Source organism: Carcharhinus amblyrhynchos, chromosome 4 (assembly GCF_965287045.1).
Source record: "Carcharhinus amblyrhynchos chromosome 4, sCarAmb.v2.hapA, whole genome shotgun sequence".
In the NCBI taxonomy this organism is placed as follows: domain Eukaryota; kingdom Metazoa; phylum Chordata; class Chondrichthyes; order Carcharhiniformes; family Carcharhinidae; genus Carcharhinus; species Carcharhinus amblyrhynchos.
In genome coordinates this window covers 54,304,057-54,328,045 of record NC_137327.1, presented here as the reverse complement: position 1 = coordinate 54,328,045, position 23,989 = coordinate 54,304,057, and the positions used below count along the sequence as shown (strand labels likewise).

At 42.1% G+C, this 23,989-nt stretch overlaps 1 protein-coding gene across 6 annotated transcripts in view; it reads right to left on the bottom strand.

Moving 5' to 3' along the window:
* Positions 1–23,989, bottom strand: part of LOC145342028 (uncharacterized) — a 186,529-nt gene that overhangs the window by 50,060 nt on the left and 112,480 nt on the right. For all 6 annotated transcript variants that reach the window (XM_080187172.1, XM_080187176.1, XM_080187175.1 and 3 more), the window contains 4 exons: positions 22,476–22,646; positions 10,237–10,445; positions 5,264–5,314; positions 3,262–3,348 (listed from right to left, as the gene is read on the bottom strand). In XM_080187172.1, coding sequence (XP_080043298.1) covers positions 3,262–3,348; positions 5,264–5,314; positions 10,237–10,445; positions 22,476–22,646 — 518 coding nt within the window. The remainder of the gene's footprint in view (positions 1–3,261; positions 3,349–5,263; positions 5,315–10,236; positions 10,446–22,475; positions 22,647–23,989) is intronic.

The window sequence follows — 23,989 nt, the reverse complement described above, 5'->3', positions numbered from 1 at the left end:
CCCCAATGCATCAAGGTCTTTAGAAGGTGCTGAGAACCAGAGAGGAGTTGGAGCTTTTAGATAGTGTCAAGGAGCTGGAGTGAGATTGGGATCTTTGGAAGGTATTGCGCAGTCACATAGGGATTGGGGTTTTGAATGGTGCTACATATTTAAAGCAGTTGCATCTGTTCAAGTATAACGTCACTTGACTTGAAGAGATGTAAGCAGAGAGATACATCGGCTTTGTGGCTCTTCCATTTTAGGCTTGGAACAAGAAACGTCTTCTTAATAAACCTGCATCGTATTTTACCACAGCTCACGAGTATGGCACCTCATCACTTTTCTCTTTATAGTAACTATGATCATTACATAACAAAGAAGAAATTGGTGACGAGAATAGGAGAAAAAACTTTTTTTTCAACTAGATTCAAAGAGAATGAAATCCAGCACTTTGGATTGAAAAGTTGATCAAAGACAAGGACAATAAACCTCCAATACACTATAAACATGCTTAAAGCAAGAAACAAAGGTTAAACTTGCTTACCGTTCAATAAAGTGAGTAGATATCCAAGCTGAGGAGAATGTGCACATGGTGAAGTGAAACCATGTGTTACAAGTATGGAGACTCACAGAAAAAATAATCCATGTGATCTTAAAGTGAAGCTATTAGTTGGTAGAAAGGAAAAAGTTCCATACAAAAGAAAATTGTTGCATTGTTAGCTAGGGTGATCTCTTGCATTGTACAAGAGAGGAAAACTGAAGAAGGTATAAAACTGGGAGCCGATAATCAAAAAAAAGGTGGGAAATGTAGGGCTATAGATGTATAGATTGTGAGACTTGGAAATCATAAAATAAAGATTCCATGTTATCTCCAAGAAAATCAAGTATCAGATGACCTGAAGGTTGTAACATTTCTCAGTTTGGTAGGACACAATACATTACTACCAAATCTCACCCATCCAGCAAAGCCAGGAGTTAAAACCTACAAGAAACTATGAAAGTCTTAGAGGAACATTTCTCACCTAAATTGCTCATTATTATAGAAAGATTTAGGTTCCACCATCGAAACCAGGAGGAAGGCAAAAGAATTTCAGAATTTGTCTTGACCTTACAAAGGCTAAATGTTGCGAATTTGGTGTGATATTTGATGATGTTTTCACAATAGATTGGTATGTGAACTCCAGAATGAAACTACTCAGAGAAAGCTGCTTACAGAAAGAACATTAATCCTGAAATCAGCAGTGGATATTGCATGTCAATGGAGCTGGCTGTGAAAGAGGCTTCACAGATAGGAGTCAAGATTCACAAAATGGAGACCACCAAATATAAATCTGCAAAACAACAGGCAAATCACCAATGTGTACAAGTTGGAGACTCAGCAGGAGAATGCTGTAGTAGGGGAAACAAGTGCATGGATAAAGACAAATTAGAAGACCATCTGTCAAAGTTCAAGAGTTGCCACTATGGGCAGAATTTTCCTGTCCCTCCTGCCATGGGAACTGTAGTGGCGGGACACAGACCATGGACAGGTCTGTTGACTTTGGGTGGGATTTTCCAACCTTGGGGCGAGAAAATCCCACCCTAGGAGTTTTGTCAGTACATGTCGATTCCCAACATTTTTGGGCATTCACAAAACTTAATGATAACCTAGTCAAAATGGAAGTGGATATTGGCATAATGATATCATTGAAATCGGAGACAATCTAAAGCAGAAGTTAAAGCATTTATCATTGAAACCATGAAATGTTACCTTAAGAATGTATGTACATAAAAGATGTCATATTTCTAAATGGATACATCAATGTAAAAGTGGAAGTGAATGGATAAACAGCAGAGTTGTCTCTCAATGTTGTTTGTGGAAACTTTCCTGCTTTATTTAGCAGAACATATTTGGGAAAATTAAATTCAATTGGGGAGCTGTAAATCAATTGGTTGATAGTAAGACCCACTGCAATTTCTAAAAAAGTACAGAATTGTGTTTGAAAATTCACTGGGCTCAATGACAGGAGTTGAAGTCCAACTCAAATTAAGCCAGACAGTGCGCCAAAATCTCTAAAAGCCAGAACAGTACCATATGTCATCAGACCAAAAATTGAAGAAATAGAAAGGCTAATGCAAACAGGAGTCAATGAAACAGCTGCGACAAGTGATTCAGCTATACCAATTGTGGCTGTACTAAACCTGATGGCTCAGTAAAGATATGTGGAGATATCTAGATGATGATTATCCTGGTATTATGGACTGATCAATATCTACTGCTGCTGATTGACGATTTATCTTCCGGACTATCTGGAGGCCAGAAATTCAGTGGAAAATATGTAACAGATGGGGTTAAGGAGATAGCCAAGGACTGAGCTCGTTGGATGACATTGCAATAGTCAGCGGCAGGTTGGATGTCTCAGACTTACCTCTGGAGTAGGGAGCGATTGGGGATTTCAGAAGATCATGCTTAGAATGAAGGGAGAGAGGTCAGAGGCAGGACCTTAAGGGCAGGTGCTAGAGTTGCATAGTGATGAATACCAGAGGGTAAGGACAGGATCTGAAAACCAAGGAGCTTGGAATTGGGAGCAGAGGCAATTATGCAAAATATTTACCTTTACTTATACATGCAATGATTAGGTCTGTTTTCCTCTGAAGCAAACCAATGTTGGAATGGAGAGCTGAAGCAGATACAACATGCCTTATTTGTAAGCAGGAGGCCTATTCCTTACTTTAGGTGTTTGTAAAGAAACCCTCTTGTTTTCTTTATCCAAAATGGTGGTGGCACACTTCCAGTCACTAAAAGTTGATCTTTCTCTACACCCTAGCCATGGCTGTAATACTACATTCTGTATTCCTTTGTTTCCTTCACTATGAACAGTATGCTTTGTCTGTATAACATGCAAGAAACAATACTTTTCACTGTACATGTGACAATAATAAATCACACCAAAACTAGAAGGTACCTGCTTCTCAACCTTCATTTTGGGGGCTTCAGTAACCACAGAGCGCCTGAACACAAGCTGTGCTCCAATTTAGCTGCCAATGAGTCAAATGTAATCATTCTGTTGGGCTATTGAAGGGTTTGTGGGGTTCAAGCCCTCAGGGACATCCTGAGGTTGAGCAAGATGGTTTATAAATGTAAATTATTTATACTTATTTATTTAAATAATTTCAAACACTATTCAAACATTGATGACATGCACTTCCTAGCCACAAAACTGTTGCCAGTGATATTGGACCTAATAATTATAAAGTCTGAACACAGCTTCAATAAGGGAGAGAAACATCAAGGAAACTCACCTTCAAGAGGCGTGGAAACCTCAGAAAAGTTCTAAAACCAAGGGTAATGTACAAGATGTCCAAAGGTAAAAGAGACACTAAGTCCATCTAGAAACAGAATCAGAAAACTTGCATTTAGATTTATTATTAGTGCTTAATTATTGTTCTACTTTTGAAGATTTCTCTCACCTCCCCCCACATCAAACTTATTCAGGACTTGGTCTGTCTCGATGTGTTATTCAATCTCATTTGATCACCCAGCTCATGACACTTCTGAAGAGGTAGTAAGGTAATTTTTCAATCAACTTTAGAGCAATTGAGGGACAGATTCAACTCACTGAATGAATGGAAGTGTGCTGCAGTGATGAACAGCTTATACCTCTCCCATGATCAGTGGAGGATTATTATAAGACCCAAAATGATTCAATTAGTAAGATTGGTGGAAGGGTAGAGTGCTTAAAGTACACAAACCCATCAAATGTTTCTTTGATCATTTTTCTCCATACAAGGCTCTAGAATGGATTTAAGGATTGTTGCTAATGATTTAGCTGTTCAGATGTACACTGAATAGGAATGGAGGCCAAGCTTTACACTCCTCAGTGATGAGCCCGTAATGTTAATACAGTAACTTCTGTAATTTTCAAGTGGGAAAGTGATTCTTTTCTGTCACACACACAGACACATGAAATGGTGAATAAATAAAAAAAAAGTTACACAACTCTAAAAGAGAAAATGCTGGAAAATCTCAGCAGGTCTGGCAGCATCTGTAAGGAGAGAAAAAAGCGGACATTTCAAGTCCAAATGACCCTTTGTCAAAGCTAAAAGGCATGGAAAGTGGGAGATATTTATGCTACAAGTTCAGGGAATGAAAGATGAGTCATAGCCACAGAAACAAAGGATCTCTGGCTATGACTCATCTTTCATTCCCTCCCCCTGCAGTATAAATATCTCCCACTTTCTATGTCTTTTAGCTTTGACAAAGGATCATTTGAACTCGAAACGTCAGCTTTTTTCTCTCCTTACAGATGCTGCCAGACCTGCTGAGATTTTCCAGCATTTTCTCTTTTGGTTTCAGATTCCAGCATCTGAAGTAATTTGCCTTTAGATTACACAACTAAGTATTTTCTCACCAAATATTTCAGCCAATCAGAATGTGACTAGTGGCATCTCGTAAGGATGTATGTTGGGGCCTAAATTCACCATACTTACTAACAATTTAGACTATGGGGTATAATTTAGATTATGGGATAGAAAGCTACATTTTGGAGTGGCACAGCGGTTAGCACTGCTGTCTCACAGCACCAGATTCAATTTCTGCCTCGGGTGACTGTCTGTGTGGAGTTTGCACATTCTCCCCATGTCTACATGGGTTTCAATTGGATGCCCTAGTTTCCAAAGGTGTACACGTTAGATGGATTGGCCAGGCTAAATTGCTCCTTAGTTTCCGAAGATCTGTAGGTTAGATTGATTAGCCACGGTAAATGTGTGGGCATACATACAGGGATAGAGCGAGGTGGTGAGACTGGGAAAGATACTCTATCAGAGAGTTAGTGCAGACTTGACAGGCCAAAGGAGCCTGCACAAGGAGAGACTTGGGCCCAAAGGGCCACAGCATATTTTTCATATTCTTCCACGAACAAGAAACTGGCAGTAAGACCATGGGATATTCTACACACCACCACACTGTGTCTGTGAGAAGTTCTAATCGCTGAGCAATCATATAAAGTATACAGTACAGAATCAGGCCAAAGTCTTAACTCATCCAAGTCACTGTTTTGTCCCATGAGACCCATTTAAACTCTCTTCATTTAATCATAGCAACATACCCTTCTATTGCTTTCTCTCTCATCTGTTTATCTAGTTTATCTACCTTAGTTGCATCTCTATTGTTTTCAATGCATGTAGATGCCCCCCTGTAAGGAAATAGAGTTCTTTACAAATAAAGTAATTTGCAGTATTCAAAGTGACTGATTCAAAGACTGTACAATGATGACCTGTCAGCCTCATGACTAGAATGACTCACCTTGAATTTAGGAGTTTTCAGGTAATTTTCTCTCATAGGCTTCCTTGCTGTCTGAAATAGAGAACCATAAAATTGTACTCACATGAATCACTGTACCAAAAGTTGGGTCTTCCTGTTAGTTACTTGAAGCCAAGTGGAGCCCAAGAATAAATGTTCTGAATAGGAGAGAGCTAATTTTAATAGGATAAGACAGGATCTGGCCAAAGTTACTGGGAAAAACTATTTGTAGGAAAATCTTTATCAGAGCAGTGGGATTCATTTGAAAAGGAAATCAAGCGAGCACAGGACCAATATGTTCCCGTGAAAGTGAAGGGTGGGAGCAACAAGTCCAGAAAATCCTGTATCTGGGGTTGCATAATGAGAAAAAAGGGAGGCTTATGGCAAATACCAAGGTTGCAAAACAGTGGGAGCCCTAGATAAATATAGAAAGTGCAGAGAACTACTTAAAATATAAATTAGGAATGTGAAGCGGGATCAAGAAAAAACACTGGTGGGTAAAATATAGGGAAATGCAAAGTTGGTTTATAGGTATATTAAAAGCAGGAGGATGACTGGGGCACAGTAGGACCTATTAGGGACTTTGTGGCAACTTGTGCATGGAGCTGGAAGATGTCGATAAGGTTTTAAATGAGTATTTTACATCTGTGTTCATCATGAAGAAAGATGATGTAGATATAGAAATTAGGGATGGGCATTGTGATTTACTTGAACAACTTAACATTGAGAGGGAGGAGGTATTAACGATTTTAACGAGCTTAACGAGACACAGATGAGGTGTATTCCTGGCTGCTGTGGGAGGCTAGGGAGAAGATTGCAGAGGTTGTGAAAATGATGTTCAAATCTTCCCTGGCCACAGGAGAGGTGCCAGAGAACTGGAGGACAGATAATGCGGTACCATTATGAAGAAGGGAAGTAGGGAAAAACTAGGAAACTATAAGTCAGTGAGTCTTGAACTAATCTCCACCTGGGGAGGCAAGGATTAATCAAAGATAGTCAGCACAGATTTGTCAAAAGGAAATCATGGCCAGAATTCTCCAAAAAAAATTCTAAATTCCCAACATGCAGGAAAATGAGAGTAAATCCCACCGGATTTTTTGATGTACTTATCAGAGCGAATCTCCGACATTCTTGCATTGCAGAGTGCCCCAGCAATATTCCCTTTGGAAAGTGGGGGTGGCAGAGTCTATTCTTGCCCGAGAGGCCGGCAGCATAGTGCTGAATGGGCCACTGCACGTGATGATGTATCAGAGAGGAGATGGGCGTGTGTGCAATGGCCCCATGCTGCTGACCTGCAAATCACTGACCAGTTCAATCACTGGCCTTCTCTGCAACTACCCATCGCTGGCCTTCGAACCCCCCAACCCCCATTGCTGGCTTTCCAGACATCCCCGAGCAAGCCCCTATGTTCCCCCACCCTGGTGTTGTCAGACTTTTTACTGTGTTTATCCCAGTCCAACGCCGGCATATCCACATCATGCCCCCGCCCCCTGACCAGCTCCGATCTCCCCAACCCACCCCTCACATCAGTTCCTGATCCTTCCTGATCCCAATGACCACACCTGATGTCACCCCCCCCCCTTCCATCAGCCCCGATCTCTCCCCTGACAGTTCCACCTCTGTCTTCCCGATGATCAGTCCTGACCTCCCCCTCCCTCACCGGCAGTCCTGACCCTCCTCCCCCTTTACCCAGCTGGCCAGTCCCGATTGCCCTCACTCAATCTCTCCCTCCTCCACTGCCAATCCTTTTGCAGAGTGGCAGCAGGTCCACCCCCCCCCCCCCCAACGATTCCCCCCCCTCCCCATTATGCACCCCAACAGTAGGCCCTGCCGTCTCCAGCTCCACCTCCTTGGAACTGCCTGGTGTCTAGTGGACAGTGCCAAGGTGTTCAGATGTCAGTGCCAGTTTACCTATTGAGCAGTGCCAGGATGCCAGGCTGACACTGCCAGACTGGCACAGCCCAAGGGCACCCCCATTATCCCTGACCTCCCAGAGGAGCCTCAATGGCCTCTGATCCCTCCAGTGAGGTTGGACGCTTGTTCCCCATTAGTGGGAGCAGTGGTAAACCCTGCTGGAGGGAACCACTCCTGCAGGGGTTGGGAAGGGGAAGAGACACTAGCAGGCCCAGAGAATTCCATCCTGGGCCCATCAATAATATAGAAATGTCAATTTGAATGACATTTCCATATGATAATCAGTTCCGTGCCAATTTTCACTGTAGAGCTGATGATGCCAAAAAACTTAACTTGGGAGACGTGCAGAGGGCAGCCATGACGCCCAGCGGGAATCCCGCAAAATGGCTGCTGTTGGTGTATCCTGGCCCACTAGTCAAGCAGCGCAGCAGGCTGGGAGAACCGCCCTCCATATCTTACAAGTTTGATTGACTTTTTCAAAAAGATTGTTGGCTTGTAGATGAGGGTAGTGCAATTAATATGGTCTACATGGACTTCAATAAGGCTTTTGACAAGGTCTCACTTAGGATGCTGATGATGTAGTTAAGGGCCCATGGGGTCCAGGGCACTTTGGCAAATCGGATCCAAAGTGGCTTAATGGCAGGAGGCAGAGATGATAGTTGAAGGTTGTTTTTGTGATTGGAAGTGCTTCACAGGAATTGGTGCTGGGTCCCTTGTTGTACATTAATCACCTGGATGCAAATTTAGGAGGTATGGTTAGTAAGTTCACAGAAGACACAAAAATTGGTGGTGTGGTAAGTAGTGAGGAGCAAAGCCTTAGATGAGCTGGCTAGATGGGCAGAACAGTAGCAAATGGAAATTAACCCCGTAGACTGTGTGGTAATGCATTTTGACAGGACTATAAGGGAACAGAAAATACAATGAATTGTTCGATCCTAGGCAGTACAGAAAATCAGAGGGACCTTGGTATGCATGTCCATTGATCTCTGAAGAAAGCAGGACGGGGAGTTAAATAAGCAGGCATAGGGATACTTGTCTTTATTAATCAAGGCATTGAATGTAAGAGCAGGGAGGTTATGATGGAACTGTATAAAATGCTGGTTAGGCCATGGTTGGAGTACTGTCAGAGTTCTGGTTGCCACACTATAGAAAGGAAGTGATTGCACAAGAAAGGGTGCAGAGGAGATTCACCAGGATGTTGCCTGAGATGGAGAATTTCAGCTATCAAGAGAGACTGGAGAGGATGAGGTTGTTTTCCTTGGAGCAGAGAAGGCTGAAGGTGAACTTTATTGAGGTGCATAAAATTATGATGGGCATTGATAAGGTGGATAGGAAGGAATTTTTCCCCCTAGCAGAGGGGTCAATTACCAGATTTAAGTCAAGGAGAGGAGGTTTAGAGAAGATGTGAGGAGGGCGGTGGAAATCTGGAACTCACTGCCTGAATGGGTGGTAGAGGCAGGAACCCTCACATTTAAGGAGTTAGATGAGCACTTGAAACACTTAGGCTACAGACTAAGTGTTGGAAGATGGTATTAGAATAGATAGGCGCTTGATGGCTGATACAGGCATGATTGACCAAAGGTCCTCTTTCCATGCTGTGACTCTGTGAGTGGCTCAAATATGAGATATTAAGCTTAGAGCAGATTCTGCACTTTTTGCTGTCAAAAGTTTCTAAAAGGGATTTAATTCTCTATTACATAAAGATAATATGATAATGTTTGAGTCCTTCTTATTGGCTGATGCCTGACTTTCCACATCATTAGCTTTCTCCCCAGAAGTATTTCCAGTTCATCATGCACTGTAAAGGCAGCTCACTGAAGCCTATGGGTCCCATTCAGTTTCACACATAGAACAACTCACTACCAGCTTTTGTATTGCCTCAAGGTATCCCAAGGCAGCAAGAAGTTTTTAAAAAGGGGTATGCATGGTCCCTTCGAAAAGGGTTTTACTCAAATTGAAACTATCTGTCTCATTACCTTTTCAACTGAAGGCCAATTGCGCTGCTACAATTACTCACTTTCCCATGTTGCAAATCAACAAGGGACATAAATGTGCAAATATCTGAATCTAATGGGATTGGAAGGCAGAATTCCATTGTGGAGCAATTGAGGTGTGACTCTCAGCAGATGTTTAAAGTTGGTTAGTTTCAATATTAGATTCAGACATCTTTATTCAAGATTCCTGTATTCGAGAAACCATAGAACCAAATTTGGGCAGTGATTAGGTTCCCAGCTGGAATGCTAAAGGGCCTTGGCATTAAAAACATGGGATTTTCTGGCACTAGGGTTGCAGAACCCACTGAGGACAGCCAAAAATCTGTTGACATTCAACAGGACTGGGACATCCTGGTGGTGGGAAGGACCAGAAAGTCCAGCAAATAACTTTTTCCAAAACCCAATATGATTAAAACAGGAACATTTCCTGAAAGTGGTAAGATATGGAATTAATAAAGAACTTAAACCTTGCATTATCACTGACTTTGTGCTTGTTTACTTTATTTCAAAGCTATTTTAATATCTGCAAATGAGCTGCAATGGGGTGAATTTTCATTTTAACTTCCAAGTGATAAATGGACTGTAGCGATTTGATCATGTGAGTAGCCAATGGAAATTAATATTGAATAGTGTGTCAAACTACAACCTAATATTAAAGTGAAGTGCTTCCATAAACCTCAGTAAAATCCATAGCATGCTTCAATCTTCTTGAATGAATAGATTATTCATGGAATTTATGTTTAGCTATTGATTCTGGTCCTTGTTGCCTGAAAGAAGGACAGGTTGTAATTAAAGGGCAGGATTTTAGGTACACCCATCACTGGGATCATCTGGTCCTGCTGAAAGTAAGTGAAATTTTGGCTGGGCCATTTCTGTGGCAGATCCTGCCATGATGGGGTAGGAAAATTCCAGCCAAAATGTTTGATTTATTGAAGTGTGTTACAGAATTAAGAACCACATTAATGGGCGCTGATGGTGCTGATGAGAACAGCTGGTAGTGGCAACACAGGCAGAAAGGATAGACTATATGAAGAATTTTTGTTAGAAGAAATTAAAATGATTACTCACTATGATGTCCCCTCCTTGTACAAACTGGAGGCGAGATTGGAAAACAATTATGTCCAGTAGATAAATGAGATCACACAAATAATCGATCAATAACCACCAATGAACGTTATCAGATGTTTGATAAGGAAAGGTACAACGCACAGGGATTAGCCAAACATTCCAATTCCAGGCCATCACCACAATGGATAACCACAGTACATACAATGGATCTATTATAAGAGACAAAAATTACTGTGCTTTACATATATATATGTATATCGATGCATTATTATATAATACAGTTTAACTAACAGTGAAACTTAATCAGAACTGATCTCTTGATGATGGAATATAACAAGAATAGCCTCAGATACTATGCTGAGCTGGTACTAAACTAACAAAGCTCGGCAAGTTGCATTAAATTTACCAGCAGCAGTAACATTCAACCAAAACAGTGGATGGAGTAAGGTTTATAGTGGAGCTCTCCAGGGGCCTTTTCTGGGGCCTTTTCTTCTCTTATTAAATGATTTAGACTCTGATGTGCTGTGGACAATTTTAAAGTTTGCAGATCACACTAAACTTGGAAGCATGTAAACTGTGAGCAGGACAGTGTAGAACTTCAAAAGGAAATAGATAAGTTGGTGGAGTGGACAGATAGGTGGCTGATCAATGGTGAGAAGTGCGAAGTAATGCATTTTGATGAACATGGACAGACAATGGACAGGTGGAGAGAGCAGTTAATAAAGCATACAGTATCCTGAACTTTATTAATAGGGGCACAAGCAACAAGGGCAAGGAGGTTATTCTGAACATGTACAAGGCAATAGTTAGACATCAGCTGAATACTGTGCACAGTTCTGGGTGCCACACTTCAGGAAAGATGTGAACATACTGGAGAGAATGCAGAAGAGGTTTACAAGAATGGTCCCAGGGATGAGAAACTTCAGTTATGAGGTTAGTTAGGAAAGTTGGGACTGTTCTTCTGAGAGAAGAAGGCTAAGGGGAGGATAGAGTTGTTCAAAACCATGATGAGACTGAACAGGATAGATAGAGAGAAACTGTTTCCAATTGTAAAGGATAAAGAATAAGAGGACACAAATTTGAAGTGATTTGCAAAAGAAGCAAATGTGATGTAAGAAAAAACATTTCTGCACAGCAAGTGGTTGTGTACTGGAAGTGAGGTGATGGCAGGTTCAATTGAGGCATTCAAAAAGGCTTTAGCTGATTAGAAACAATGTGCAAAAGATTTGGGGAAAAGGCTGGAGAATGGCACAAAGTCATCACACTATTTTGGAGGCCTGGTACAAACACAATGGGCTGAGTGGATTCCTTCTGTGCTTTAACAGTTCTGTGATACTGTAAAAACATTTGCAGGATGCATTGCAACTACCATAGAAAGGAGCATTGTTTGTGCTACAGGGCCAACAGCAGGTGGCAGAAGGGAGGTGGAGGTTGGCAATCTTTAGGATAAATTAAACTGACATAACTGAGTGCTTTAATAAAGTAAATACAGGAAAGTGTGTTCCAAATTCATATTTGATATGGAAATGTGACAACATTTTGTGATATTTAATGACACTGTCTAATAATAGTTTTCATCCCTTTGCAGATGAACCTGGATTAGTCAACAAAGCACTATCAATCACCAACACCATCAGTAACACAATATTAGTGTGAGCATCACTAACATTAACATTAGAGTAAACTCTACTACAACTATCTCACTAGTTCAAACATTAGCACAGGATTTTGATATTTACACAAATAAACCCAGCATGTCACTGGCAGGTGAGTACTTACCAGACAGACATGAGCATATTGTCAGTGGAGGGCTAAGTCACAAACCTCAGTCTCAAGAACACAAGGAAGTGGATAGATCAGTAACACAAATGTCAAGACAATATCCAATAGTAGCTATAAAAGGTTGAAATGAAAGTTCATGAAATCCTATAAGCGGACTGCAGAATCATTGCGTGGCAATTTGATGTTACTCTTCAACAAATCTTGTCATTGGAGTCAAATGAGCTATCAAAACTTATTTAGCTATCAAGATAGAGATAAGTTTGAAATCTAAATGAAATGTAAGGTCAACTCTCCAAGCAGTTAATCAGCAAACTGGGGTGAAGTGGGGTCAGAGATTAGGGGTGGCACATTGAATGATTTTGGCTCAGTGGTTAACTAAATGGTTGGTGTCCAGGTGGCACTTTCCTGGATGAAATATAACCCTTTAGGCAAAGGAAAGTCTCATGTCTGATTACCTGTCTTTGCTAAATTAGGCAGGTCAACAGTTAAGCTTATTCGCTGAAAACATGTGCCCACAGTTCAGCACAGAGAGAAAAAAATGACCTGTTTTCTCATTGTGGTAACTAACCAATGATGGGAAATGTATAAAAAATCAAATTATACATATTAAGGGTGAAATTTGAGGTCCACTTTACAATTAATCTTGGATCTATATGTGCATGATCAGAATTATATATGTACATTCAGTAACGTAATGGCAGGCTGCATGCTAACTGTTCTGAACATTTTGAAGATGTGTACAACAGCTAATCTGTGTACTAAGTGTGTCTACACAGGCACTAAACCTTTAATATAAATACATGGGCAAAGCATGCTGCACTTTCAAGACCCAGCACTACATGGTTCTGTTTCAGTAATTATCTGTCCTGGGCAGGAACTTAAAAAATTGGATAAGAGTCATTAGCAGACAAGGCGATTACAATGCATGATTATCCTGTGTCCAATTGAGATGATACAGGCGGCATGCAAACTTTGTGCTGCCTGCTAATCTCTTTGACTGGAGCGTGCAGGCCAGGACAAAATGCTCTGCTGACCAACTGCATGCTCAGCATTGGAGGTTCATGTGAGACGAGTACGGAATAAAGGTAGTCTGTACTTCATAGAGCCAGTCTGCACATCATACGTGGGAGGTGATTTGTGGCTGCAGCAGAACGTGTCTGGGAAGAGACATTGAGAATAGGAAGAAAGCTGAGAAATGGAGGAGTAAGCCATTGAGAATGCTCCTAGGATGTCTGATGCTGCATTGGCAGCATTAGTGATGCAGATGGAAAGTAGGATATAAGTCATTTCTGGTTTGTCTTGGTGGGTCAGAAGTAGCTGGAACTGCTGACTTGTGAAGGATGAAAGCATTATGGCTGGGGTTAGGAAAGTAGGCATTCACTTACTGACTTGATGTTCAGTCCATAGTCACATACCAACTGTACGTTCAGGGAGTGAAGCCCTCCAGTTCTGAAATTTCTCCTTGAGATGTGGTGCCTACAAAGCCACATGCTTGCAATTGATGATTCCTGTACCATTGGGAAACCTACTACACTGGCAAACTAGATGCCTGTTCCTCTTGTTTCTCTCTAATAAGAGAGAAGTAAATAAAATAGGGCCTTGGTTACCCACCTGATACGGTGATAAATGACAGAATGCAAGATGGGCACTGTCACTGACACTAGAAAGATCCTGAGGCATAGAAATTGAGGAATACAATGTCTTTGACAGTCACAGTCACAGCAGTGCTAGTCTTGGCCTGCTCTGCTGCTAAAATTGCAGATATAGATTGTGGACATTTCCTTGGTACAGCCTTGGATATTGCTCCTGATTCATGGAAGCACAGAGGAAGCACTCTGTAAAGACATTAGATGGAAATGGTCTCCTGGTGAGAGCCCTCCTCCTCTTCCCTATGCATACAGCTTCTCCTCTCTACTGCCTCTGTTCCATCTCCCTATCATGCTGCAGCCCAAGAGGAATGACAATTAAAGTCTTCATGACTAAAAGCAAATTTTCTGTTCTGAAGCCTTTAAAATTCACTCAACCCTTGCAAAGATCCAATGTCACTTCTTTCTGACTGAAATAACTTTTGAGAGATCCTGTAACAATATAGTACACAGTACTTGCACTAACTCTGGAAATGATCGAGAGTTTCAAGTTTCTAGATGTCCAGATCACCATCAACCTGTCCTAGCCCCTCCACACTGAAATTATAGTTAAGAAAGTCACAAGACGCCTCTACTTTCTCAGGAGGCTAAGGGAATTTGGCATATCTGCTATGACTCTTACCAACCTTTACAGATATACCCTAGAAAGCATTCTTTCCGGATGTATTGTAGCTTTATATGGCTCTTGCTCTGACCAAGAGGCAAGAAACTACAAAGCGTTTTGAATGTAGCCCAGTTCATCATGCAAACTAGTCTCCCATCCATTGACTCAGTCATTTCTTCCTGCTGCCTTGGAAAAGCTGCCAGCATAATCAAGCATCTCACACATCCCGGTCACACTCTCTTCCACCTTCTTGCATTGGGAAAAGAGATACAAAGCCTGAAGTCACCTACCAACTGACTCAAGAATAGCTTCTTCCCTGCTGCCATCAGACTTTCAATAGACCTACCTTTCTATCTTATCCTATCTTTCTCTACACTCTAGCTATGACTGTAACATTCTGCACCCCCTCCTTTCCTTTTTCCCTATGTACTCAATGAACAACATATCTTGTCCATAAAGCATGCAAGAAACAATACTTTTCATTGCATACCAATATATGTGACAATAATAAATCAAATTAAATCAAATCAAAATCAAAAAATCAAAAGAAAGTCAAAAGAACTTCATTGAAAATTCCATTGTCACCCTTGATATAGCATAAGCGGGGCAGTGGGAACTAGGGTGGGAAGAGTGCCCTTTGTTCAGCTACAAGCATTTAAGAGAAAACATTAACATGGTGTGTGATGTTTAAGTGGCAGGTTGGTTCCCAAATCAGTATCTGACATCATGATTCACCCATTCTGCATGTCTCCAGTGCTTGCATGGGATGTCAATGCTGTCATCTTCCCTAACATGGCAATTGGTGGTGCTGCATTGGTAGTCATCAGTTGTTGACCCCCCTGCCATTCATTTCAACTTTTCACTTCCTATATCATATAACCTGATTTAGCTTTCTTCTTTCTTAGGTTGAGTGGTCTGGCTGCTGTGATTTTTGATGTGGGTATGCCGGCGTTGGACTGGCGTAAACACAGTAAAAAGTCTGACAACACCAGGTTTTAGTCCAACCTATTTATTTGATAATATTCTCACAAGCTTTCGAGGGGTTCTCCATTCACTCTCCATTCACCTGACGAAGAGGGTAACCCCTCGAAAGCTTGTGAGAATATTATCAAATAAATAGGTTGGACTAAAACCTGGTGTTGTCAGACTTTTTGCTGTGATTTTTGCCATAGATGTTCCATGGTTTTAGCCAAGCAGCCAAAGAGAAGGTCAATTAGTTTCCCATAGGGGAAGGGGAGGCAACATCATAAATGTTAATTATATATCAATTCTGTTTAATTAAATGCAGATGGTGGGCATTGATTGGGGTTTCACTTGACCAAATAAAAAGAGATAATAAACTGAAGCAGAATTCCACAGTTGTTGGAAATCTGAAATAAAAACAGAAAGTGCTAGAAATACTCAGCTGGTCTGGCAGCATCTGTGGAAGCAGAAACAGAATTAATGGGCTGGCTTTTCGCAGAGCCAGGGAGACGTCTTTTAAAAATGTCTGATAGGATCTGATTCTGGGATTCCTAACCACATTTTGGCTCTTAAAGATTCCAGCTATATGAATTAATTGCAACTAATATTACATGGAGTCTATACTTCTGATTGCTTTCTGCTCAGATGAAATTCTGTGGACTATTTCTTGATCAGATTATCTCAGTTACCACTTTATCAGCTAACATTTGACTGTTTATCAGGCTTGTTCCTGTTTATTTAGACATAGTTTTGATTGAATGCTGTTATTAAGTTATAGAAAAGACTGTTGCATTTACAACCATTTTCAGGCAGAAATGCGAAGTGGATGATTTATCTCAGCCTCCTCCTAAGGTCTGCAGCATTACAGTTGCCAGTCTTCAACAAATACAATTCATTCTGTATCATATCAAGAAGTGGATAAATCCACTGGACGCTACAATAGTTTAATCTCTGACAATGCCCCAGCAGTAGCACTGAAGAATTATGTTATATAACTAGCTTTTCCCTTAGCCGATCTGCCCAGAGTAGCTATAATGCTCGCAGTAACACAATAATGTGGAAAATTGCCAAGATATGTCTTTCATAGGACAAAGCCAACCCAGCCAACTATTTCCCTATCAATCTCCTATCAACAGCCAAGTTACGGAATGTGTCGTAGATAGTTCCACCAGGCCACTTAACCCTGATCTCGTTACTGTGTTAAAAATATGAAATGTATAAAATTGTTAGGTTTGGGAACTGGATCATTAAGTAGTGGTAAAATGGAGGATTAAAGGGTGTCATGTGATCTGGTCTGAATTCTGCCCAGCAACAAATTTGGGTGGCTTGGTTGTTAAAAGTTAAAGGGGTAAGCTTGACTTATATGAAGTCACCATCCCATGAACCATTCCATCGTGGAGATTCCGGCTGCTCTGCAAGGTGTGGTCCTATAGTCAAATAAAAATCGCGCCAATTTGGTCTCCACAGATGCCGCCAGTTGTATTTTCATGCCATTTTTGGAAGTTTGCACCTCCCGTTCCACCAGAGCATTTGACGATGGGTGATAAGGTGCTGTTTGGAAGTGTCAGAATTAGAGAGCACAAAGTTCTGGAAATCACTGCTAGTAAAGGCCCTGCTGTCATCAGAAACCAGGAGTTCTGGTATTCCACACATGCAGAAGCTTTGTTGTAATTTCTCGATTGTAACATGAGAGGCTGTGGAGCCCATGAAGTGGATCTCTAACCACTTGGAGTATGTATCTATCATGATTAAAAAACATGGAATCCATTAGAAGGTACAGCAAAGTCGATGTGCACGTGTACCCATGGTCTGCCAGGCTACTCCCATGACTGAAGGAGGGAGTTTTTGATTTTCTTGACGTAAGTCACATTCCTTCACCAAGTCTGTGAAGTCTGAGTCAAGGTCGGGCCACCAGATGTAACTCCTAGCCAGCATTCTCATCTTTGATCCAAAGTGGCCATTATGTACTTCCATTAATATTGGATGCTGCCCTGGGCAAAGGGCAATTACTTGGCACTCTAGAGAATGACCTCATTCTCAACACTGAGCTCGTCTTTCTTATTTAGGCAAGATTTCATTTCTTCAGATGGTTGTTCTTGGAATCCACCTTGTAGAATAATTTCTCTTATTTCAGACAAGACTGGAGTCTTTTGTGTCCAGGTCTTAATTTGCCTTGCGGACACTGACAGAGTCTCCAAAAAATTTAGCATCATCATGATGTCTTCAAATGCTGGTAGAGGAAGCAGGCATGTAGCTCATCGGTGTTGGCTTCAGGGTTCCATTCTCTAGAAGGCATTCGCAGGCCACAAGGAACAAGGCTCAATGCTGTACCTGGATGGAGGCTATAGGGCAATTGCGTTATCTTCTTTAAAAAAGAACCAATAAGAGTTTGTGGTTAGTAAATATTATGAGATGTCTGCCATAGACATATTGATGGAACTTTTTCACACCAAATACTACCATCAAAACCTCTTTCTTGATCTGAGAATACCTCCGCTCCGCATCCAAAAGGGTACTGAATGCATACATGATTGACTTTCCTGCCCCATCTTAGCAGCGATATGCAACTACCACCCCAACCCCGAATGGAGAAGAATTGCATGTCAGAACAAATTCTTTCTTGGGGTCAGAATTGAGCAATAAGTAGAATGACAGGAGCTGTTGTTTAACTTAGTTGAAAGCCTCTGTCTGTGATACTTCACAGGATCACTTTTGATATTTTCATAGTAGGTTATGCAAGGGGGCCAGCGTGGAAGTCAAATTTGGGATAAATTTTCTATACTAATCCCAGGAAGGATTCTAACTCCATGGTGTTTGTTAGAGTTGGTGCTTCTTTGATTGTCTTCACCTTATCCTCTATTAGGCAGAACCTTTTGCCATCTTTCCGATAGCCTAAGGAGGTCACTTCAGTCTCTTGCATTTTTCCCTCTTCAATTTGGAAACCAGATTGACTGTTGGTTCATAGTCCCCAGAGAGATAGACTGACTTGTCCGGTTTAAGAATAGGGACTACAGACACAGCCCATTCTGCAAATTGCATGGGCCTTATTATGTCTAAACTTTCAAGCCACCCGAGTTCAGTTTCCACCTTCTCCAACAGGGAGTGTGGGAGTTGCTCTGAAATATTTAGCTGTAGCATCAGGGTCAACGTAGATCTTGGCTTTGGCTTGTTTTATTTTCACCAGTCCATTCTGGAAATTTCAAGTGTATTTATTGATAACTTTGTATAGCCGTTCCATACCTAGCCTAAAGATCTCCAGCCAATTCAGTCTAATCTGCTGGAACCAATCTCTCCCCATAATGCTTTGTCCTTGCCCCCCCCCCCCCTTTGTACAACAATAAGCAAGAGATGAGCTGATTGCTGTCTGTAAGTCACTGGGGCCATTGTGGTGCCTTTTATTTGTAAATATTTCCCCCGTGTAGGTGGCTAGTCTGGCCTTCACACCTTCTAAACTCAGGAGTTGGATGCCAGTTTGGAGGTTCCTTGTCTGTTTCCTGATATCAGAGGCTGTAGGCCCCACGTCTACCTCCATTTTCAAGGATGACCTTTCACCAGTAGTTCGACTATAATAAGAGCGACCTTTGTCATGATAATGCAATTCAGTAGTAAAGTCCCTGTTTCTGGAAGTGGCTAAACCTCCACGGTATGATCAGGTACTGGCCTTGGCTTCTTCACTGAACATTGTGCATATTGCCTATTCCTAAAATTTCCCTTTCGCTGTGCCCTTTGGTAGTGCATGAAATAGTTTATTGTCTGGCATCTGCACCCCTCTGGAATATATGCCCTAATATTCTTGGGACCATCGCTGCTTTTCCTTGACTGCCTGGTGGTGTTATTAGCGATCTGGGATGGAAAAAAATTCTAAGCGCTGAATTCACTGGAGTAAATCCTGCTGGTTTTTTCAGTGGGATTTTCAAAATGAATCTCCCACACTCTGTGCATTGTAGAGTGCACTGGTATGAATATCATTAAAAAGCTGTGAGCAGGGCCTATTCCTACTAGAGAGGCCGGCAGCATAATACTGAACAGACCACTGCGCATGTGCCAATCTGTCATAGCGGAGATCGGCACATGCACTTGGCCCTGTGCTGCTGGCCTCCCAATTGCTGGCCAGCTCAATTGTTGGCCAACCCTGCGACCCCACAACATTGCCCCTGATATTTCCAGGCCACGACCCCCCCCCCCACTGGCCCCATCGACTGTCTCAATCTCCCAATCCCCCACCAGCCCCACCCATGGCCCCGACTCCCCCTGCCCCCTGCAGTCCCAACTCCCCACCCCCCGGCAGGCTGACCGCCACTGCACCTCCCACCCCTCCCCCCACCACCCCAATGTGCAGCTCTGATTGCTGGACTTCCTCCCTCTGTCACCAAGCCTGAGTACAGAGTGGAAGTGGGAACACCCACCCAGGGGGCACTCCCCCTTACCCCGACCTCCTGGAGGACCTCAATGGTCCCCTTTATTCCAGTAAGACCGAGCCGCCAGCTCCCCGTTATTGGGGAACTGTTGTTAAACCCCTCTGGATAAAACAGTCCTGATGGGGTGGAGACAACTTCAGTCCCGGGCCTGCTAATGATATTTAAATGACCACAGCTATAATATATTCAATTCTGCATTGATCTCTGACGCGGAGGTGATGGTGTCAGAAATGCAGCAGCTGGAGATGTATGGAGGCTGGGGCACTGAGCGGGAAGCCCGCTACATAGCCTCCGCTGAGTCTTCTGGTGGTAGAATTGCCCCTCTGATGTTTTAAGGGACCTTCTAACATCTTACTTACGCAAGCACTCTCTATTGAAGAGTGATTATATGAGGCACCTCCCCCTAACTGGAGGACATTGCTGCCTGACACCCGCTGTAGTGTCTCAGCTCCTTTTTCTGAGTTTTCCAGAGAGTTATTTCAATGACATTTTTAAATCCAGGTTGGATTCTTTTGGGTAGTCACGTTATTTGTGCAGCTTACCGATCATTGCCAATATAATAATTCCACCAAGTCCAGTCTGCCATCACCAAAACAGCATGCAACTCAATATGTGGAGACCTACAGAATACTGGTCTGGATTGAAGCAATGGGTTTTAGCCCCCACTGCTCACTTCCCATTGGGCAAGTCTGTGCTCACTCAGTAAGGGAGTCCTACTCCATGAAACCCACTGATGATCCTCCATGCCATAATTGTACTGAATGGCGGGGCAGACTTGAACAGCCTGATGACCTATTCCCCTTCTATTTCTTGTGTTCTTGAATTCTTGTGCCCTTTATGGCCATCATAACAGTTGCCTACAGAAAGCAGTGTTAGCCGATGCCGTTTTGAGTTTGTTAAATAAAAGTCTTATAACTTGACATCTTGTTTGTGAACCCTCCAGTCAGTTGCTGGAAAGTCAAATATCTTTTTAAAACTTATCAATCCCTACAGGGTCACCTAGGTCCAAACTTGCATGAAAGAACTGAATTTCAGGGATGAGGTGAGAGTATCTGCCCTTGACATGAAGGTAGCATTTGATCAACATTAATGGAAGTCGGGGCAAAATGCTCCATTAGTGCAAATCATACTTAGTTTGAAAGGAAATAGTTGTGACTCTTGGAGGTCAGTCGTTATAGCCATTGGACATTGTTCAGCAGTTCCTCAAGATAGTGTCCTATGCCCAACGATCTTCAGCTGCTTCATCAATGACCTCCTCTCCATCATAAGGTCAGAAGTGGAGATTTTTGTTGATGATTATGCAGTTTACAGTTACATTCACAACATCTCAGATAATGAAGCAATCCATGCTCAATTGTAGCAAGGACTGCTGTTCCAGGTTTGGGGTGATAAGTGACAAGCAATATTCAAATCACACAAATGCCATGCAGTAATCATCTCAAACATGAGAGAATCTAATCATACCCCTTACCATTCATTGGCATTATCTTGGCTGAATCTCCCACCATCAGCATCCTGGGGTACCAGCCTTATCTCACCAATCTCACCAAGACTCTTTGGCAGCACCTTCCAAACTCATGGCCACTACCATGTAGAAGGACAAGGGCAGCAGACATATGGGAACCCTACCCATTCCAAGTTCCCCTTCAAGTAATTCACCACCCTAACTTGTAACTATTTCGCCATTCTTTCACTGTTGCTGGGTCAAAATCCTGGAACTCCGCCCTTAGCAGCATTTGTGGGTATACCTACAGCAGATGGACTGCAACGGTTCAAGAAGACAGCTCACCACAACTTTCTTGCGCGCAATTAGGGATGGGCAATGATAGCCAGAAAAATCCACATCCCTTGAATGAATGTAAAAAATATATAAGAACTATTTTTTCAAAAATAGGCCAAGGGGCTGGGAATTCTATTGTAAGTAATTCACCATCAGACTCCTCAAAGCCTGTCTGACACCTACAAAGCATAAATCATAAGTGCGATGGAATACTCTTATTTGGCGACATGAGTGTGGCTGCACAACATTTAATATATTTGACATAATCCAGCATAAAGGAGTTCACTTGATCAGCACCCTATGCTATGGTGGTGAATGACTTAAACGTTTACTTCCTCTTATACAGATGCAGTGACAGCAGTGTGTACCATCTACATGCACAGCTGCATCTCACCAAGGGTTCTTCAGCACCACCTTCCAACCCCATGACTGCTATCATGTGTAAGAATAGTGCATGGGAATACCATTGCCTGCAAATTCCCCTCCAGTCATACACTATCCTGACCCTACTGATCAAAATTCTGGAACTTTCTCCCTAACAGCACTGAGTGTACATACACATGTGGACTGCAGCAGTTCAAGACAGTTCGTCTCTACCTCCCCAAGGACAATTGGAGTTGGGCAATAAATGGTGGGCCTAGCCACTGATGCTTACATCCCATGAACAAATAAAGAAAACTGTTAGTTGTTCCTGCTCAGGTTGTTTCCTATTGGATAATAGTTTGCTCTCAGACAATTACTTATTGATCAGTTCCTGTTGAGACAAGATCTTGCTGACTAGGCTAATTCTGATCAAACAATCTTTGCTAACTGCTTCCTAGTCTGATCAGTTCCCACTGAGCTAAGATTGTGATAATCAGTCATCACATTTGTGAATGATGACGAACCTTATGCTTCAATACGAGCCCATAGACCGGTTACTTCTCAACTAGGTCCTGTTTGATTTCAATCCTGTTGACATTAATGATCAAACTACTGATCAGTTGGTGACCAAAGTAGTTATGATTTAGACTAGCACAGTTTCAAAACAGTTCCAATAAACTTACTGCTGAAGGGATCAACGCTTGATGGAAATCTCAGTGATTTAATCCGTCTGATCCAAGGTTGAGTTTTAAACCGGCAGCACATCATTTCACAATAATGATCATCATCTTCCTCCTCCTCTTTTACCTCCTCTGGAGGTGGGGGTGGAATGTCTGGGGGCTTCTTGATTGGTGCTGTGATATAAAGTAAATGAATAATCAGATTTGTTTATGAGCAGTGACAAAGAAATAGTGAAAATAACATGATGATCTCAGGAAACCCAGAATGCTTTACAGCCAACTAAAAACATTTGAAATGTTGTCACTATAGCAATGTAGGAAATATGACAGTAAGAAATCTTCATAACATCTTCCCCCACTGCCATGTGGGCAGTATGATGTGGAGATACCGACATTGGACTGGGGAAAACACAGTAAAAAGTCTCACAACACCAGGTTAAAATCCAACAGGTTTATTTGGTAGCAAATGCCACTAGCTCTCAGGCCTCTGACCCTTCACCAACCCTTCAAAGGGTCTGAGGCCCAAAAGCTAGTGGCATTTGCTACTAAATGTGTTGGAAATTAACCTGGTGTTGTGAGACTTCTTACTATGTGGGCAGTATCCCAACCCTCAGATTTGATAGTGACTCAAAGGCACATCAATAGGGAAAACTGAACCTCAATCCCAGTTTAGATTCACTCCCTAAGTGGATGTCTCAGGAGTAAAGACAGTAAGAAGTCTCACAACACCAGGTTAAAGTCCAACAGGTTTATTTGGTAACAAAAGCCACTAGCTTTTGGAGTGCTGGCTACTCCTTCGTCAGGTGAGTGGGAGTTCTAATCACAAATGGCATATAAAGACACAAACTCAATTTACAGGATAATGGTTGAAATGCAATTCTTTACAGCTTATCAAGTTTAAAGGTATAGGCAATGTGAGTGGAGACAGCATTAAGCACAGGTTAAAGAGATGTGTATTATCTTCAGACAGGGCAGTTAGTGAGATTTTGCAATTCCAGGCAAGTCGTAGGGGTTACAGACAGTGTGACATGGTGATAGTGATAGTGTGCATGGTACATTGGGGAGACCATGCAGATGCGACGACAATGGATGAATGAACACCACTCACCAATCACCAGGCAAGACTGTTCTCTTCCTGTTGGGGATCACTTCAGTGGTCACGGGCATTCGGCCTTCTGATCTTTGGGTAAGTGTTCTCCAAGGCAGCCTTCACGACACACGACAGCACAGAGTCGCTCAGCAGAGACAGATAGCCAAGTTCTGCACACATGAGGATGGCCTCAACCAGAATCTTGGGTTCATGTCACACTATCTGTAACCCCCAAACTCGTGAGGGTTTTGTCTCAACTTGCAAAATCTCACTAACTGTTCTGTCTGGAGACAATACACATCTCTTTAACCTGTGTTTAGCAGTCTCTCCACTCACATTGTCTGTACCTTTAAGACTTGATTAGCTGTAAAGAATTGCATTACAATCATTATTCTGTAAATTGAGCCTGTGTCTATATGTCCTGTTT